General features: G+C 70.7%; 4 protein-coding genes across 4 annotated transcripts; 3 read left to right on the top strand and 1 right to left on the bottom strand.

Moving 5' to 3' along the window:
* The first annotated feature begins 659 nt into the window (after positions 1-659).
* On the top strand, positions 660-1738 carry MRPL24 (mitochondrial ribosomal protein L24). The gene is made up of 5 exons (XM_086478488.1): positions 660-839; positions 947-1042; positions 1133-1236; positions 1313-1443; positions 1529-1738. The coding sequence occupies exons 1-5, from the start codon at positions 660-662 to the stop codon at positions 1663-1665; spliced, it is 648 nt and encodes a 215-aa protein (XP_086334614.1). The 3' UTR covers positions 1666-1738.
* A 61-nt stretch (positions 1739-1799) lies between these two features.
* On the bottom strand, positions 1800-3757 carry METTL25B (methyltransferase like 25B). The gene is made up of 6 exons (XM_086478201.1): positions 3662-3757; positions 3287-3577; positions 3138-3200; positions 2325-3049; positions 2064-2251; positions 1800-1996 (listed from the first exon to the last, which is right to left on the bottom strand). Exons 1-6 carry the CDS (start codon positions 3755-3757, stop codon positions 1800-1802), a joined length of 1560 nt encoding a protein of 519 aa, XP_086334327.1.
* Positions 3758-4544: 787 nt separating this feature from the next.
* Positions 4545-6261, top strand: ISG20L2 (interferon stimulated exonuclease gene 20 like 2). Its single transcript, XM_086478200.1, has 3 exons — positions 4545-5196; positions 5489-5689; positions 6069-6261. Exons 1-3 carry the CDS (start codon positions 4585-4587, stop codon positions 6180-6182), a joined length of 927 nt encoding a protein of 308 aa, XP_086334326.1. The 5' UTR covers positions 4545-4584; the 3' UTR covers positions 6183-6261.
* Positions 6262-10655: 4394 nt separating this feature from the next.
* CRABP2 (cellular retinoic acid binding protein 2) lies at positions 10656-14005 on the top strand. The gene is made up of 4 exons (XM_086478468.1): positions 10656-10725; positions 12853-13031; positions 13736-13852; positions 13955-14005. The coding sequence occupies exons 1-4, from the start codon at positions 10656-10658 to the stop codon at positions 14003-14005; spliced, it is 417 nt and encodes a 138-aa protein (XP_086334594.1).
* Positions 14006-17730: the final 3725 nt, after the last annotated feature.

The following is a 17730-nucleotide window of genomic DNA, read 5'->3' as shown; positions in this document are numbered from 1 at the left end:
GATCGGTCCCCGGGGGCCGAGGACCGGCAGCTCCTGCAGCAGAAAATGGAGCCCTGGCGGGCGGCCAGCCCCGCCGAGGGAACTACAGCTCCCAGCTGCCCGGGCGGGGCGGCCGCTGCCACCGAGGGGCCTCGGGACGGCCGGGGGGAGCGCCCAGGCCTCGGGGAGCCCCCACTGACACCCCCCACACCGGCCCCGCTGGGGGAGCCGAGCCGCAGGGCCGAGCCCGAGCGGGGGGCAAAGGCGTGGGGGGGGGCGATGAGGGGCCGCCCCAAGGCTCGGCCCCAGGCCCGACTGGAGATACTGGGAGGAGGAGGGTGGCGCGGGTCGAGGACTACAGCTCCCAGCGTACCCCGCGGCTCCCGGCGTGCTCTGCGATCGCTCCCAGAATGCACCGCTCCGGCGAGGTGGGACTACGGACTACAACTCCCGGCGTGCCCTACGGCGCCGCCTAGCGGGACTACGCGCCCAGGCGTGCGCCGCGCCTGCGCAACGTCGCGCGAGGGGCCGAGGTGAGCTGGGGCGGGGGGCGGGGGTGTCTCCGCGGGACGCCTGGGTCCCGCCCCCGAGGCACATCACCCCCAGGAACACCGGGGGGTCCCTGGGGGGACGCAGCGCTTCCCCCTGACACCCCCCCCCCCCCCCCCGCCAGCAGCACCATGCGCCTCTCGGCCCTGCTGCGCGCGGCGCGGCTGCGGCTGCCCCGCGGTTACCGGCACGGCACGTGGCCCCCCGACACCGCCGCTGCGCAGCTCCGCAACCCGCCGGGGCTCCGCCGCCGCAAGGTCTTCGTGGAGCCCGTGGCCAGGGAGGACTGGAAGGTGTTTCAGGGTGACACGGTGAGCGTCACCCCCCCGCCCCCCGCTCCTCCCCGGGCTGCCCTCCCCCCGCCCCACCGCGGTGGCGGGGGTTGGGGCCCCCCTCTGACCCCCTTCCCCCGCTGCAGGTCCAGGTCCTCACCGGGAAGGACGCGGGGAAGCAGGGGATGGTGACCCAGGTGGTGCAAGCCCGCAACTGGGTGGTGGTGGAAGGGCTGAACACGGTGAGGCTGGAGCTGGGGGGGGGGGGGGCTACCGGGGTGGCGGGGGGACACGATGACATCACAGGCTGTCGGTGACCGTCCCCACCCCAGCACTACCGCTACATCAACCGGACCGCCAAGTACACCGGGACCTACATCGCCAGCGAGGCGCCGCTGCTGCTCAACCAGATCTCCCTGGTGGACCCCGAGGACCGGTAATGGAGGGTGAGGGGACCCCACCGTGACCACCCCCGCCGCCTGTCCCCCCCCTCACACGCTCCCTGCCGGCAGGAAGCCAACGGAGGTGGAATGGCGGTACACGGAGGAGGGCGAGCGCGTCCGCGTCTCCCTGCGCAGCGGCCGCATCCTCCCGGTGCCACCGAAGCAGCGCCGGGACGGCATCGTCCCCGAGCAGTGGATCGGTGAGTGGGGACACGGTGGGTCCAGGGGTGGGGGGCTGGCGGGTCCCCCCGAGGGGCTCAGCACCGCCCCTCCGGCTGCATGCAGACGGCCCGAAGGACACGGCGGTGGAGGATGCGCTGGACAAGACCTACCTGCCCTCGCTGAGGACCTTCGAGGAGGAGGTCATGGACGCCATGGGCATCGTGGAGACGCGCAGGGCCAAGAAATCTTACTGGTATTAACTGGTGGCGGATGGGGGAAACCAGAACCGACCCCCACCCCCGGGGTCTGCAATAAAGACACCCCTTTATTTTGCCCACGGTGCTTTTGGCGCAGCCCCCGACCCGCCGAGCCCTGGACCATACAAATCCCGGTTTTATTGGGGTTCGCGCCCGGCACGGGACGCTGGGGGGCTCTGCCCCTCTCCGGGGGGCTCCGCCACCCCCGTGTCCTCGTCGCTGTCCTCGGCCAGGCCCGCCAGCACCGCGCCCAGGGGGGTCCTTGCGGCCACCAGCGCCAGGTTGCGGGGAGAGAAGCGGGGGTCGAAGAGGGGAACGAGGGCGCACTGGAAACCTGCGGGGAGAGGGAGGGTCGGTACCAGCCCAGCCACCGCTGCCCCCTCCCCACCGCCGGCGCCCACCTTGCTCCCGGAGGTAGAGCAGGCGGTCGAGGAGGATGAGGGTCTCCACCAGCGGAGCCAGCAGCAGGGTGAGGCTGAAGAAAGCCACCACCTTGTCCTGCTGCTCCAACATGGCCCCGACGGCCTCCGAATCCAATGGGATGGCGGCTGGATCCAGCCCCACGCGGGGCAGCCCCAGGCGGGCGTACCTGCAGGGGAACGTCGTGCTCAAGGGGGGGCCCAAAAAGGGGTCCCCGTCCCGTGTGTCCCCCTGAAACTCACTGGGGGAAGCTGAGGGCCTGTGCCGCCTTCCCCGGTTGCACCCCGGGACGCCGCTGGCGGGGGTCGGCCGCCCGGATGAGGGTCTCGAGGGCGGCGCGGTAGCAGGGGGCGCGCAGGCCGCCATGCCCCTCGCCCAGCCGCCCCGCGTACCCCTCCAGCGCGTGGCAGGCAGCCTCCCGCGCCCGGTACGAGAGCTCGTGGCCCGGTAAACCGGCGACCCACGAGCTCAGCGGGTAGCCGGGGGGGCCACCGGCGGGGTGGGGGCGGGTGGTCAGCTTCATGTGGCAGCAGGCCACCGAGGTGACGGCGGCCACGGCGGGGCTGCGGGCGAAATGGCGCAGCAGGGCCGGGCTGAGGTCGCCGCAGGCGTGCAGCCCCGTCACCAGCACCCGTGACCCCCCCTCGGACCCCCCCGGCCCCGCCAGTGGGTTTCTGGCAGTGGGACCCGGGCCCGGGGGGTCGGGGGGCAGCAGGAACTCCCCCCAGGGAGCACTGGGGTCCAGGCGGCCGGCAACGTGCTGTGGTCCCCGGGGGGTGAGGGGGGACGGAGGAGGGGGCCGGCGGGTGGGTTGGCAGCGCCGGGGGGGTCCCGCCGCCCCCCTTTTGCCCAGCTCCCGCAGCAGCTCCCGGTCAAAGCGCTCCGCCGTGGCGGCCAGGCGGCCGTCGCCTTCCACTGCCGTGACGGAGAAGCCGAGGCCAAAGGCCAGGAGGCGCGAGAGGTGGCCCTGGCAATGGGGGGACACACACGCATCCCCCCTCAGCTTGGGGTGGGGGGGACACGCAGGACATCCCCCCTGTCCCCCCCGTTCCTACCTGCCCCGCTCCGATGTCCACCACGCGGTCGCAGCCGGTGGCCTGGCTCAGCCGCTGCAGGAGCTGCAGGGAGAGGGAGGGGGTTTGGGGGAGAGTTTGGGTGGGGGGGTCGCAGGGGGGGTGGTGGGGGGCGGGGAGGGGGCACCCACCTTTCCCAGGCGCCGGATCTCGTGCTGCTTTTTGGGCTTGACATGGCGGCGGAGGAGGGGGTGCAGGTGGGGGCTCTGGCAGGGGGGGCGTGGGGAACCCCCCGGGCACCCTCGGGGGAAGGCAAGGGCGCGGGCAGCGGCGGCGAAGGCCAGGAGGGAGAGGGGCCAGGTAGCCCCCGGCCCCCCCGGCCGGCCCCCCAGGAGCGCGGCGAGCTGCGGGGGGGCGGCGGTAGCCAGGGCGGCCTGCCAGGGCGGGGGGAGCTGGGCCCACAGCCCCTCGGCGAAGAAGTCCTGTGGGGAGGGGGGGGTTCGGGGGTCAGCGAGGGGCTTGGGGGGACACGAGGGGTCGTGGGGGGGGGTCGTGGGGACACTCACGATGACGTAGGCGTCGAGCAGGGGCCTGTAGAGCGTCAGGAGGCGGATGATGTCAGCCGCTCGCTGCTGCTCCCGCTGGAGGGGGGGGGCGGCCATGGTGGCGCCGGGGGGGGGTGGCGGCCGGGGTGTCGTCAGCCCTGGGGGTCTGACGTCATTCTAGGGCGTGGCCCCTGGGGCTGTGATGGCCCCCCAGGCTGCCACCCCCGTTCCTCTGGCTGTGACCTGACGGGGCTGCCATAACATCTCTCAGTGGCTGTGACATCAGCAGGCAGTGACATCACACGTCGCTGTGACTCCCCCTCCCGCAGCCGTGATGTCAGCGGGCCGTGACGTCACCCAGCGTGGCGCGGCCATGACACCACCAGGCAGCTCGCGCAACCCTCCCGACGCCCCCCGCTGGGCAGCGCCGACGAGCTGTGACGTCGCGCCCGGCCCTGCCGTCACCCGAGACGTCACACCCCCCACCCCCGCCCCTTACAGGCCGTCCAGGCCATAGAGCGCCCCGCCCGCGGGCCAGAGCGGCCCCACGCGCCACTCACCGCCCGGCCCCCTCCGAGTTCCCGCCGCAATGCTGCGCATGCGCACTCGGCCACGAGGACCCCAGAGAGCATGCGCAGCGTAGGAGCCACCTGCCGGGGCGCAGGCGTACCCCGTCGGTACTGCCCGCGCCGCGCGCATGCGCCTTAACGGCGAGCACCGCTTCCGCTTCCGGGGTGCGGAGGTGAGGGGGGCGGTGGGGCCGTAGCGGGGGGGGGGGGGGGGTGGGGGGTGCGGCGGGGCCGGGGCCCCTGGGGGGCGGCGGCGGCGGCGATCGGCGCTGGGGGGTCCCCGGCGCTGTGCTGCATCTCTCCGCCGCAGGCAGGACCGGCCGGGCCGGCTGGGGGCTGCCACGGGGCTTCCCCCGCCCCTCCGCCACCCCCGCCATGGCGGATCTGATCCTCAACGTGGACTTCGCCCCTTCGGAGCGGCCCGGGAAGAAGGAAACCGGTAACCGAAAGCACCAGAGCTTCGTGCGGCGGCGGCGGGCGCTGGAGCGGCGGGGCGCGCTGAAGCAGAAACAGCTGCCGCCGCCCGGGACGGGCTCCCAGAAGAAACCGACCCCCGGGGGCAGGAAGGGCAAGAAGCGGGGGGCAGCGGCCGGGAGAGGCGCGGAGAAGCCGAGCTCCGTCCAGCCCAAGCCGTGTCCCAAAGCGAACGGTCCCGCGTCCGTCGCCGCCGCGGAGAACGGCCCCGAAGGGACGGGGCTTCACTCGAAGCCGGCGGCCCGTGGCGCGGCGAAGAAAAGCCGAAAAGCCCCCGGTTTCCCCCCGCAGCCCAGCAAAGTGGTGGCCATCGACTGTGAGATGGTGGGCACGGGGCCCGGCGGCCGCACCAGCGACCTGGCCCGTTGCAGCATCGTGGGCTACGACGGCGACGTCATGTACGACCAGTACGTCCGCCCCGCCGCCCCCATCGTCGACTACCGCACCCGCTGGAGCGGCGTTCGGCGGCAGCACATGGCCAACGCCGTCCCCTTCAGCAAGGCCCAGCGAGAGGTGCGACCCCTGCCCGCGTTTCTGGGGGGTGGGGGGTGGGCTCGGGGGACACGGTGGGACGCGGGGCTGGGCTCTTCGTGCCGGCTCTGTCCGGCCGCGGCGACTCGCCCGCCACCCTGTTGGCCCCCCGGCCGCAGAGGGAGCGTCTCCCCTCCCCACACCGCCTGCTTCTCCCCGCCGGCAGTGGGGCAGCCCCACGTCCCTGCGCTCTGCTGTGGGGCAGAAGCCTCCCGCGGGGCTGCCAGGTGTCTTAAACCCCCTCCAAACACTCCATTTTACTCCCCTTCCTCAGATCCTGCGCATCCTCTCCGGGAAGATCGTGGTCGGCCACGCCGTCCACAACGATTTCAGGGCGCTCAAGTACTCGCACCCCGCGGCCCTCACCCGTGACACCTCCCGAATCCCTTTGCTGAACCGCCGGGGCGGCTTCCCGGAGAACGTCGCCATCTCCCTGAAGCGCCTCGCCAAGGAGCTGCTGCACAAGGACATCCAGGTACCTCGGCCCTGTCCTCCTCCCCCGCCTCAGCGGCCGCCACACGGTGCCGCTGCGAGGCCGCTGCCTCCGCTGGGGCCTCCCGGAGCGGAGCGGGGATCCCCCTGGGCCTGGGAAGCAGGGGGAGGAGATCCACCCCGGGGTAAGTTTGGGATTTCACACACCGTCCTGAGACCAGAATGCCCTGAGTTCAGCCGCTGCTGCCAGTCCTAGAGCGAGCAGCCTTGTGCCTCAGTTTCCCCTTTCCTGGAAAGCAGTCTGCAGGAGGAGGGACCCCCCAGCTCAGCCCCTGCAGCATCGTGGGGGGCTTTTTCCCTGCTCAGCCGGTGTTGGAGCGGTGCCTCGGGCTGTGCCCACCCCGCGCCTCTGTCCCCCACAGGTCGGGAAGAGCGGCCACTCCTCGGTGGAGGATGCCCGGGCCACCATGGAGCTCTACAAGGTGGTGGAGACCGAGTGGGAGCAACACCTGCTGCTGAACCCCGAGCAGGGGTGACGGCCCTGCACCCCCAGAGGGGTCCAGAGCCCACGGGGAGGAGCAGCGAGCGCTGAGGGGCCGCTCCAGGTAGCGGGGACGGGCCCCCGGTGGGAGCGTGGTGCCGGGCGTGGCCGCCCCTTGTTCCCTGTGGCCCCGACGTGCCTTGGGACGACGACGCCGTTTCGCTCCGTCCTCCCCCAGGGATGTGGGGGAGAAGCTGGGGGCAGCCTGTGCCTTCCCTGGGCAGGGGGGGGTGTCTCTCACATCCCGTGCCCCCTCCCCAGAACACCTCGGTGCCACCGGAGGTGCCGGTAACGCCGCGGGGCCCGAGCCGGAGCGGGGCCGCGGGGCTGGGTGCGGCGTTGGGGCTCTGCCAGCCGGGCACAGCCCCGGTCCCCAGGGGGAATGGGTTCCCCGAGGTGGGCTCCCTCCCCTCCTGGTTCTTCCCGTCGTGCCAAACCCCCTCAGAGGAGGGACCGCCGGACCGGGCCAGGCCTTGGCGGGGGCGTGGGAGCGTGGGCAGCACCCGGCGAGCGGGAAGCCGAAAATCCCCCGCCCTGCCCTCCGTGGGTGCCATCTTCCTCGTTGCGTCAGCGCTGCTGCGAGGGCGGGGGCCGGGGCGAGCCCGGGCACGGGGAGGGGGGACGCCGGTGTCCCCCCATCCGTCTGCGCCGCCCCGGGGATGCCCGTGTCCCCCCCGCAGCTGCCGCCCGACAGGCGGTTGTTCGTGAACTCTTGGACGTGCCTCGAGCCCTCCCCCCGCCCCGAGGGGGGCTGCTCTGGACTGAAATGTTTATGTACGAAATCCCAATTAAAAAGAAATGATTAACGAGCCCTTCCTTGGGGCGGTGGGGGGTGGGGCGGAGCTCAGCCCCGGGTGTGCGACCCGCGGCGGGTGGAGCAGGAGGCGCCCGGGCTCCTTCGGGGATCCCCCGCCCCGTTACCGTTTGACATCCAAGCGGTTGCCCCCCCCCCCCCTGAAATGGGCCGGGAGGCGAGAACAGGGGCGGGGGGGGCAGGGGCTGAGCTCCCGGGGGCTCCCGGGGGCGCAGAGCCAGAAGGCCCCGGCCAAGCGCCGAGCTGGGGGGGTCCCTATGGGAGAGGAGAGGGGCCAAGCGCTGGGTTTGGGGGCTCCAAGCGGGGCCCCGCTGTCAGGCGTCACCCATCGCCTGCCAACATCTGCCTCCCGGTCGCCCTTCCTCCTCCTCCTCCTCTTCACGCCAGGTACGAGCTGGCTCCTTCCCACCGCCTGAGGTTTGTGGGGACCCCCCCAGTTCCCCCCCTGTTCTGGCTAAACCGTGGGGTGCTGGCTGGCCCCGTGCGTGTGGCTACACCTCGTCACCTCCTTCCTCACCGGCGGCTCCTGGTGCCGGTGCTGGGCTGGGCTGGATGTGGCCCCACGGGGCGGGGGCCGGCGGCCGTCCCGAGCCCCCCCCCCCCCCCCCCCCCGTGCGTCACATTTTCCAGCCTGTTGACGTGGCTGCGCTCAGCGCCCGGCGGTGGAGACCGAGGGGGAGTTTTGGGGGGCACAACCCCTCCTGCTCCCCCCTGAGCCCCCCCCAGCGGAGAGGGGCTGTTTTCGTTGGGGTTTAAACCCAAAACAGTGGGTCCCCCAGGAGCGCGCTGGCAGGGGTGGGATGCCTGAGCATCCCCTGGGCTGGCATCCTGCAGGGGGGGGTGGTGTTTTTTTGGGGCTGGGGGGGGGAGGCAGCTTTGCAGCGCTCTCCCCCTCCCAGGACCTGCGTGTGCACGCGCGTGTGCTCGCTCCCGCCTTGCACGTCCCGGGTGGGGGTGGGGGAGCTGTTACAGCCCCAAAATCCCGAGGAAGGTGGAGGGGGGGGAGCAGCCGGGAGCCTTTGTGTCTGGGCCGGGTTTGGAAGCGATCGGGGGCGGGGGGGGGGTTTACGAGCTGGGTGATGCACGGCCGGTCGTTAAAGGGTTTTTACGGCCTTGGCGATGAGGAGCAGCCCCGGCCCCAGCTGGGCGGCAGATGCTGGATGCGGCCAAGGGGTCGGGGTCGGAGGGGCTTCGCTCGCATTCCCCCCCCCCCCGCCCCGAGAGCCCTTCGGGGCCAAAACCGGGCCGGGGTCCCGCCGTGACGGCAGCCGACGAAGCGCAGGGGAGGCCATGGGGTGTGTGGGGGTCCCTCCTGCCCCACAGCCGGGGTCCCTCCTGCCCCACAGCCGGGGTCCCCGGCGGCCGGTGGGCCGGGGAGGGGGCGGGGGGCTGCACCCCGCCAGCTGCCGTGGGTTCACATTTGAGGCGGAGGCGATGGTGACCTTCCCCGGGGCGTGGGGGCTCGTGTCCCCCCAGGCCTCGACACCGTTTGGGGGAGACCCACGGGGGTGGGAGCTGTGCCCGGGGCGGGGAAGCCCCCAGCGGTCTCTGCGCTCAGAATTTCTGCGGTTTCTGCGGATTTTTGCAGCCCGGAAAGGGGGAGCGGGGCGATGGCGGCGGCGGTGCCAGCTGTTTCCAGAGGCCGAGCCAACCGCCGCCGCTTCCACCTCCCCCCGTTAATCCTTCCCGGGGGTCACCGGCGGGGGGGGCGGTGTGGTTTATTGGGTGCCGGTTATTTGCCTCCCCACCCCAGGGTTTTTCCCGGGCTGGGAAGGAGGGAGCAGAGGGTGGGGGTGCGAAGGCTTCACCCGCCCTTCCCAGCAGAATCCCTTCCAGATGTGGAGCTGCCGGGCCCGGCGTTCACGGCCCTGCTGGGTCACAGTGGCCAGCACCGAGGGGTCCCCGTGGGGATGGGGGTGCCCCGAGGTGCGTGTGTGGGGAGGGGGGTACAAGCAGGTCCCACCCACTTCCCCTCCACCCGTTTTTTTTGTCCTTTTTTTTCCCCCCAAACTTGGAGCAAACACGCGGCAGCACCCCCTCTCCTGCCTCCGTGACGGGGGGACACACGGCTCCCGCACCCCTGGGATGAAGGGGTTGGGGTGAGCCTTCCCCTGACCCCCCTCCCCGAGCCCCTCCGGCTCTGCCGGGGTTTGCAGAGGGCCCCGTCCCTGTCCCCGTCCCCGTCCCCTCTGACCTCAGGTCGGGCGTCTGCGTCGCTGTAGGTGAGGTTGTGTCATAAATCCTGTTCTTCGGGGGATTAGAGACTCGCTGCAAGCCAGAACTTGGCTCGCCGGCACCCCAGCCCGGAGATTTTGGGGGCAAGGAGGGCTGTGGCTGGGAGGAGGAGGGGTGGCGGTGGCTCTGGTGGGGCCTTTTCACCCCAAACTGCGCGGAAATCTCTCTCCTTCCATTCCAGAGCTGCCGAGGAACCCGAAAACGCCATTTCTTGCTCGGCCCCAGGCGTTTGATGCCCGGGCCTGGCGCCGCGGCACCACCTGCCCCACGCGGCACCACCTGCCCCACGCGGCCCCTTCCTCCTCCTCCTCCTCCTCCTCTGGAGAGAAACCCCAGAAAACGATGAATCCCGCTGTAATCGGGCCCGATTTCCCGGGGTTTACCCTCACACCAGCAGCTTGTCGCCTCGCTCCCCCTGGCCCACGGCCGGAGCCCACCTCCCGCGGCGCGGCGGGGGCTGCTCCCCGCTCCCCGGCCGGGCACACACGTGTGCAGACACACACATGTGCAGACACACACGTGTGCGTGTGGCCGCCCGGCTGGACGGCCTGTGGGTGCACACACGTGTGCAGGCATGGGTGTGAGCTCGCCCCCTGCCCATGGGTACCCGGGCAGATTTGGGGGGTGCGGGCAGCTCCAAGGGGGTCTATGTGGGCAGTTCAAGGGGGTGCAGCGGATTGAGGGGTGCAGGCAGATTGGGGGGGGTGCAGGCAGCTCCAGGGGTGCGGGCAGCTCAAGGGGTGGGATGTGGGCAGTTCAGGGGGTGTGCAGGCACTTTAGGGGGGTGTAGGTGATTGGGGGGGGTGCCGACAGATTAGGGGGGTCCAGGCACCGGGGGGGGGGGGGATGTGGGCAGCTCGGGGGGGTGCAGACAAATTAGGGGGGTGTAAAGAGATTGGAGGGGGTGTAGGTGGTTCAGGGGCGTGCAGGCGAGTTGAGGGGGTGCAGGAAGCTTTGAGGGGGCGCTGAGGGGGGGGGATGCAGGCAGTTTGGGGAGGCGGGTAGACTAGAGGGGTGCAGGCAGCTCGGGGAGGGGGCGGGGGCGAGTAGTTCGAGGGGGTGCAGGCAGCTGGGGGTCCCTCCACCCCGCACCCCCCGCGGCGGATCCGGGGGAAAGGGGGCGTGTTGGGGGTCTCCTGCCACCGCTTCCCCCCCCCCCCCCCCGGTGCGAAGCCCCGCAGGTGAGCGCGGAGCCGCCGCCAGCGGGGCCGGGGCCGGGGGCGGAGGGGGGTGGGACCAGCCCCGGCGATAAAACGGCCGGGCCGGGCCGGGAGAGCGGCGGGACCGGGGCCGGTGCCGGTGCGGAGGGAGCGGCGCGTCGCTCGGTGCCGCTCGGTTCCCCCTCGGTTTTCCCCCCCGTTTTTCCCCCCCTCCGCCAGCCGGTGCCCCCCCCCCATCCCCCCGCTCCCGGTAGCCGCGATGCCCAATTTCTCCGGGAACTGGAAGATGAAAAGTTCGGAAAACTTCGAGGAGCTGCTGAAGGCGCTGGGTGAGTGTGAGTCCCGGGGTCCCCCCTCGCCCAGGTTGGGGGTGTGGGGGTTCTACCCCTCCCATTCACCCCCCCCCCAAATCCCTTCTCCAGCCTTGGCGGGGGGTCTATGGCAGGGCCCGGAGCCACCGGCTGCTGGAAGGGACATCCCCCCCCGCTCCCCCTTTTCACAAGCCCTCGGTGTTGCTTCGCCATTGGGAAACTGAGGCACGGGGAGGGGAGGGGCGCTGGGCAGCGCCCCCCCTTCCCTGTGCCTCAGTTTCCCCCCCGTGGGGGCTTCCCCAAGCACAGGCACCTCCAAACTGCCACCCCCCCGCCCCCTCCCCAGGACTCTGCCACCATCACGGTCCCTTTCGCACCAAGGGGCTTCGTGTCCCGTGTGTGTGTGTGTCCCCCCGCACCCTGTGCCTGCCACCCTCAAGGCACCCCCCCGGGGCTCCCCTGCCCCACCGGCACCCCTGGGTACACCCGGTGTCCCCAAAACCCCACCTGGGACCTCATTGCGGGGGTGCTTCATCCCCGCAGGGCTCATTGTGGGTCCCGGGGCGGGGGGGCTCATGGGGCCAGGACCCATCGCAAGGCGGGGGGGGATGTCCCTGGGGCTTTGGGCAGGGCTGGAGCCCCCCTCACTGCTCCCCTCCGCCTGACCCTCTCCTCGCTTGCCGAGGAGCTGCCGGAGCAGAATATTTTCCAGGTTAGGGGCTACGTAACAAATATTTCAGTGTAATTATCACTTTCTTGGGTTTCACTCCCCCCCCCCCCCCCCTTCCCCCCCTCTCCCCCCCCCACCCCTCCAGCCCCACCGGTGAAACTGGCTTGGAGAAACCTCAGCAGGAAAATCAATCTGCCAGCCCGCAGCGACCCCCTCGTCCTTTCCCACGGCGTGAGTGGGGGGCTCCTGCCCTTCACCACCCCCCCTCAAGCCCCCACCGGCCTTTCAGCAGCTTTGGGGGAGGCCAAGACCTCCGCACCCCCTGGGCAGAGGGACTGGGGGGGATCAGCTCAAGACCCCCAGTCTGGCTGCATTGTGCCCCCCACCGTTTTGCTCCCTTTGGGGGCTGTTTCTTCTTGCCGCCCTCCCCGATCATCGCGGGGGGGCTGCAACTGGGGGTTTGGGGCATCCCCCAGGCACCAGTCAGGCTTTGGAGGGAGGGAAGGGACCTGGGGGTGGCTGGGGGGGTGCTGGCCATGGGGACGTGGCGTGGCTGTGGAGGGGACCCCGTGGGGACAAGGCTGTCCCTGCTGCAGGAGGGGTCGGCTCCCAGCCCACCCCCCCCCTCAGCACCCGCATCCCCCCCCAGCACCCCACCCGTGTGTCCCCACCGTGGGGCTGGGACTCTGTGTGTGTGTGTTTCTGTCCCCTCCCTGTGCTGGGGGGAGCCCCCTTCTGCAGGGACCCTTTCGGGACCGGGGGGGGGGGCATAGGGCAGGTGGCCGGGGCACGGTCCCCCACCCGGGAGGACTGGCCGGGTGCCCACCCGCAGCTCTGGGTTGCCGGAGGGTGACAACGGGAACAATGTCCCCAAAGAGCGGTTCCCCGGCGAGATGGGCTGTCCCCGGTGACAGCCGGGGGCTCGGGGACATGACGGATGGGCCACTTCAGGGAACGGGGACAAAGCCTCAGCGGGGAGCAGGCGGGGGACACACACACACAGTGGGGACCCCTCAGGGGGGTCACACAGGTCACCAGGCGCGGAGCTGCGCCCTGGCCGAGCTCGGAGCGGGGGCCTTGTCCCCGCCGTCACCCCGTGCTGGGTGAGCCCGAGCCCCGTCACCCTCCCCGTCACCCTCGTCCCTTCCCCCAGGCGCATCCGGAGCCGCTTCCCCCCCTTCCCCGCCAGGTAACGAGAGCCAGATGTGGCCCAGATGTGGCACCGACCTCCCCCCACCCCCGGGCTGCTGCAGGGCTCGGGGTCCCCCTGGGACGTGTCACCGCCAAGTGTGGGGGCCGGGGCCACGTGTGTGTGTGTGTGTCCCCCGCCATGTCACCCCTGCCCCGTCCCCACGGGGGCCCATCCAGGCACTTGACCTCCCCGGCTGCGGGTCACCCCCCCCCGGGGAAGGGGCAGCTCCTGCGGGCGGAGGGGGGCGGCGGGCAGAGCTCGACGCCGTCGTCCCCTTCCCCAGGCGTCAACATGATGCTGAGGAAGATCGCGGTGGCGGCGGCCTCGAAGCCGGCGGTGGAGATCAAGCAGGACGGGGAGAGCTTCTACATCAAGACCTCGACCACCGTCCGCACCACCGAGATCAGCTTCAGGATCGGGGAGGAGTTCGAGGAGCAGACGGTGGACGGGCGGCCCTGCAAGGTGGGGGGGGGACACACAAGCCTGACCCTGTGCGCGTGTGTGCACGTTGGTGTGTGCGTGTGTGCGCGCGTCTGTGCACGCACACGCGCAGTTTGCATGAGGGCGGGAGCACCCAGGCGTGTGTGCGTGAGGGCAGGAGCACTTGTGTGCGTGTGCACCTCGCAGCTGCATGTGTGTGCACACGTGTGCATGCACACGCATGTCATGCATGCACACGCGTTTTGCATGAGGGCAGGAGCACTTGTGTGCGTGTGCACCTCGCAGCTGCATGTGTGTGCACACGTGCTTGCACACATCATGCACGCACACACGGTTTGCGTGAGGGCAGGGGCACTCACTTGTGTGCGCGTGCATATGGACACGTGCGCACGCGTGTGCGCGCATGGGGTTGCATGTGCGCGCACCCGAGCGCTCCTGCACGCACACGCGTGTTGGCACGCCCGCAGCCACACGCGCTCTCCCCTGCGGGCGGTGGGTTTGACCCCTCTCCCCCTGCGCCTCCTGGCCGCCACGTCCCCTCCCCGCGTCCCCCCAGGTGACAGATGAGCCCGGGCAACTGGCCCCGCGCTGGGGACAAATGGCCCCATCCATCTCTTGGCGGGCGGTGATGGATGGTCCTGCCTGGCTGGGTGAGGAGGAGCGGGGGCTTCTCGGGGTGTCGTGTCCGTCCCCTCCCGCAGTGCCCCCCTGTCCCCACTCCGCAGAGCTTGGCCAAGTGGGAGAGCGAGAACAAGATGGTGTGTGAGCAGCGGCTGCTGAAGGGCGAAGGGCCCAGGACGGGCTGGTCCAGGGAGATGACCAACGACGGGGAGCTCATCCTGGTGAGCACCCAGGGGTGGGGGCGTCTCTGCCCCGGTGCATGCTGGCAAACTCCCGTGGGGTGGGGGCCGTGGCCGTGACCCTGACCCTTCTCCTCCTTGCAGACGATGACAGCCGACGACGTCGTCTGCACCAGGGTCTATATCCGGGAGTGATGTGTGTGTCCCGTGTCCCCCCCGCTGACCCCCACCAGCGCCCCCGTCCCTTCCCCACCCCAGTCCCCTCCCCAGCCAGCACTGCTCCCCCCACCCCGTGTCTGTGTGTCCCCCCACCCCAGACCCCGTCACCCACCCTGCGTCCCCTCTGCCCGCCCCACAGCCACGGGGAGGGGGTCTCCTCTTCCCACGGGAGGGTACAGCAGAGCAACCCCTTTTTTTGGGGGGAAAACATGGCTTTTTCACACACTCTCCCCCGCAGCACCGAGTCTCTCCAGGGGCAGGAAAAATCTCATTTTCTGGCCCCGTTCCGCTGCAGACAAAGCACCCGGTTTTTGGAGAGGTGCCGGGTTCGCGGTGGGGGGTAACGCAGCCGCCTCCCTGGGCCTTTGGGTTGGTTTTAACTGTTTTTTCGGTTCGGTTGGATTTTATTTTTGTTATTTTTAATTTTTTTTTTTTAACGCAGCCCCTGGCCCTCACCCTGCCCCCGGGGCTGTACTCGCTCTCCCCCCTCCCCAGTATTTATTTGTGAATATTGTATCACAAGGAAACACCAAACCACCCCAACCCGGTGGCACCGCGGCCGTGCACCTCCAGGTCCAACCCCCTCCCAGGGTCCAAAACCCCCGGAATGGTCCCCACCACCTCCCTCCTCTTTTCAATAAATGTCCTACAACCCCCCCTGCTCCTGCCCCCGTGTCCCTGTCCCCTCCCGTGTCCCTGTCCCCTCCCGGCCCCGCTGGCGCAGGCACCGATCCTGCACCGCAGCCGTTGCGCAAGGGGCCAGGGGCGAAGGCGGTGGCCGGGGTTGGCACGTCCCAGCGTGGGAAGTGAGGGGCAGCCGTGGGGCAGCTGTGGGGCAGGGAGGGCGGCGTGGGGCTGGGGTGCAGCTCGCACTTTGGACTTGACGTCGACCGCGGTGCAAGGGGGTGAGACCCTCTCTCGGCTCGGCTGGAGGAGCCGGGGCACCCATGGGTGCTGCTTCCTGGGACATGGCTCCCTGGATGGTTCCTGGTGATGCTCGTTAGGGTGCTGCCTGCTAATTGCCCCATGTTAGGTGGTGTTAATTACCCCACGTTAGGTGGTGTTAATTACCCCAGGGGGAGGATGGGTGGGCTGGGACCAGCACAGCCTCAGAGCCACCGTGGGGCAGGTGGGGGGGCACGGACCCGCTCCCCCTACCAGCACTGGGGCTGAGCCTTGGGGTGCCTGCAGCTGCCTTTGGGGTGATGGGGGGGGGAGAAAGACAGCACCCCTGGATCCCCAGGACCCAGTACCCTCCTGCCCCGTCCAGTGAGGGAACAGCGGTGAGTGGCACTCAGAGGGGAGGATGCAGGGGGAGGGGGCCAGGATTGGCCCCCACGGCCTGGGTGTGATGCTGCCTCGCCGGGGAGCGCGTTCAGCAGCGGGAAGGGTGTAATTACACCTTCCCCGGGGGGGAGGAGGAGGCGGAGGAGGAAGAGCTCCGGTAACTCCAGGTGGACGCTTGGCAGACGCCCATTGCCCCCATCACCGGTCCTGGGCTCTCCCCACCATCTCCGGACCGTAACCGGGACCAGATGCCATCACTGGTGGCAGCCGAGGCAGTGGGTGCTGGATCCGGCCCCCTCCCCTTTTTGCCAAACCGACCGTTTTTCTTCCCCAACCCCCAAGACCTCACAAAAGCCACGGCCGGGCGGGAGCAGCCGGTAATGGAAACCAGTTGCTCCCCTCGAATATCCTCTTTCTCCCCGGCTGCCCTGGGGACGGCTCCAATTTGTCTCTCTTTTCCAAGCCCCTGGATCGGGGGGAGCACCGGGGGGGGAACACCCTGATACCCACATCTGGATGGGGGTGGTGGTGGGGGCGTCTATGGGGCCATGCACTCCCCTCCCATCCCAGCACAGCGTCCGGCCACGTTGTGGCCCATTGAGGACCCCCCCCCCCCGCTCCATGGGTGCTGCCCCACAGGGCTGGGGGGGGCGGTCTGGAGGGTAGAGGGGTGGGTAGGGGCTGGGTGCAGGGGTTGGATGCGCCCCCCCCTTGCCTGTGCACGGTCACCCCACGCCGAGACTTGGCTGCCGGCGCTGGGCGTTGGATGGCGGCTGCTCCCGAAACAAAAGCAAATTCCTCCTCCAGCTGCTGCTAGGGGGGGTGGGGGCGGTGGTGGGGGGGACACCCCGGGATGGAGGGGGCTGCCATGACCCCAAAACCTTGAGGGATGCTCTGGGCTGTGACCCCCCCCCCTCCCCATGGGACCGCGTGGGTGGTTTCGGGTGCCCCCGGCGCCTCTAAGCCGGCTCTAATCCTCCCTGGTGACCTCGGTGGGCCCCGGCTGGCCCCGCTGCCCCCCCTCTATTCCCCCCCCCCCCCCCGGGCTGGGGAGGGGGGCGCCAGGGCTGGCCCCTCGCCTTTCATCTGCTGGAGACAAAGCGGGGCCCCTCGGCCCCCCGCCCTGAGCTGCTTTGTGCTGTGGGTCATGAATGCCCGACCCTGGAGGGGGGGGGCCCGGCCCCTCGCCCCGGCATTTTCCATCCATTTTCTAGAAGTGAAGGCTCGGCCGAGCCAGGACCCCTGCCCCAGTGCCCCCAGTGCAGGAGGGAGCTGGGGGTGGGGGGCTTCATCCCACCCAACGTGGGGGACGCGCTGGCTCTTGTTGCCGCCACGGTGAATACCTGCCTGGGACGGGGCAGGGGGACACACAGGACTTGTTGGGCAGGTTTGGGGGGAACATCCCCTCTCTGCTGGGGCAGGGTGGGGGTCCTGGCGGAGGGGGCATGGGGGAGACGGGGGGGCCAGGCTGCCGCCTTCCCCTCCCGGCGCTCTCCATCTCCCCCAGCCTCCTCCGGGGCAGCTGCTCCCCGGGTTGCTGCCCACCCCGGATGGTCCGGGGGGGGGCACTGGGAGGGTCCGCGCTGGCTACTAGACTTCCCAGCGAAGCCCCCCCCCCCCCCCCCCGCTCGCTATGGGGCCTGGCCAACAAGTGGGTAGCCAGGGAGGTGCCAGGTTTGGGGGGGGGGGGGGGGGGGTGTGGTTGTCTTCACCCCTCAGCCCCCCACCCCGCTCGCTGGAAAGGGGGTTTCTGGGTGGGTCTGTGGCTGCGTGGCCCCGGTGACGCCGCGGTGAGGGGCTCGGAGCGGGTGCGGTGCCGGGGCGTCGTGCAGGGGCCGCGTGCCCGGGCAGGCTCCGGCACATGGTGATGGCACAGCCCTGCCAGGGCCGGTTGGCGTGGGCAGAGCCAGGCTCGGGACGGGGGGTCCCACCAGCAGGGTGCCCCTCTCCGGGGACGCCTTGCAGCCAGTGTGGCAGGACCCTCCTCTTGGGGGTGTCCCTGTCGGACGTGGGGTGACGCGCCCATCCCCACGGGTGTCCCCGTGGCTCGGCACAGCCGGGGACGCCGATGCCGTGAGCAGGGGAGCAGGGTGGCTCCCCGAAAGTGCCGTCAGCTCTGGGAGAGGACAGCCGGCCCTTGGGGTGTGGGGGGGTGACAGTTGCCTCCTGTTGGGGTTCACCCCCTCCCTTCACCCCGGGGCTGGCTCGCTCCCCTGGCCCAGCACCCTGCTGCCCTCCGGGCTGGGGGCAGTGGGGTGGGGGGCCGAGGAGGGAGCCCCCTGCTCTGCTCCCCCGTGGCTGGCGGCCAGCCAGCATTGTTCTCGGCTGCCTCCTCCTCCTCCTCCTCTTCTCCCCCCCTCCAGCCACATCTGGCGCCCGACGCTTTCCTGGGCCCCAGCATAGATGGGGTGGGG

This window comes from Leptosomus discolor, chromosome 26 (genome assembly GCF_034619465.1).
Source record: "Leptosomus discolor isolate bLepDis1 chromosome 26, bLepDis1.hap2, whole genome shotgun sequence".
Classification (NCBI taxonomy): Eukaryota; Metazoa; Chordata; class Aves; order Leptosomiformes; family Leptosomidae; genus Leptosomus; species Leptosomus discolor.
This window is presented reverse-complemented; position numbering and strand designations above follow the sequence as displayed.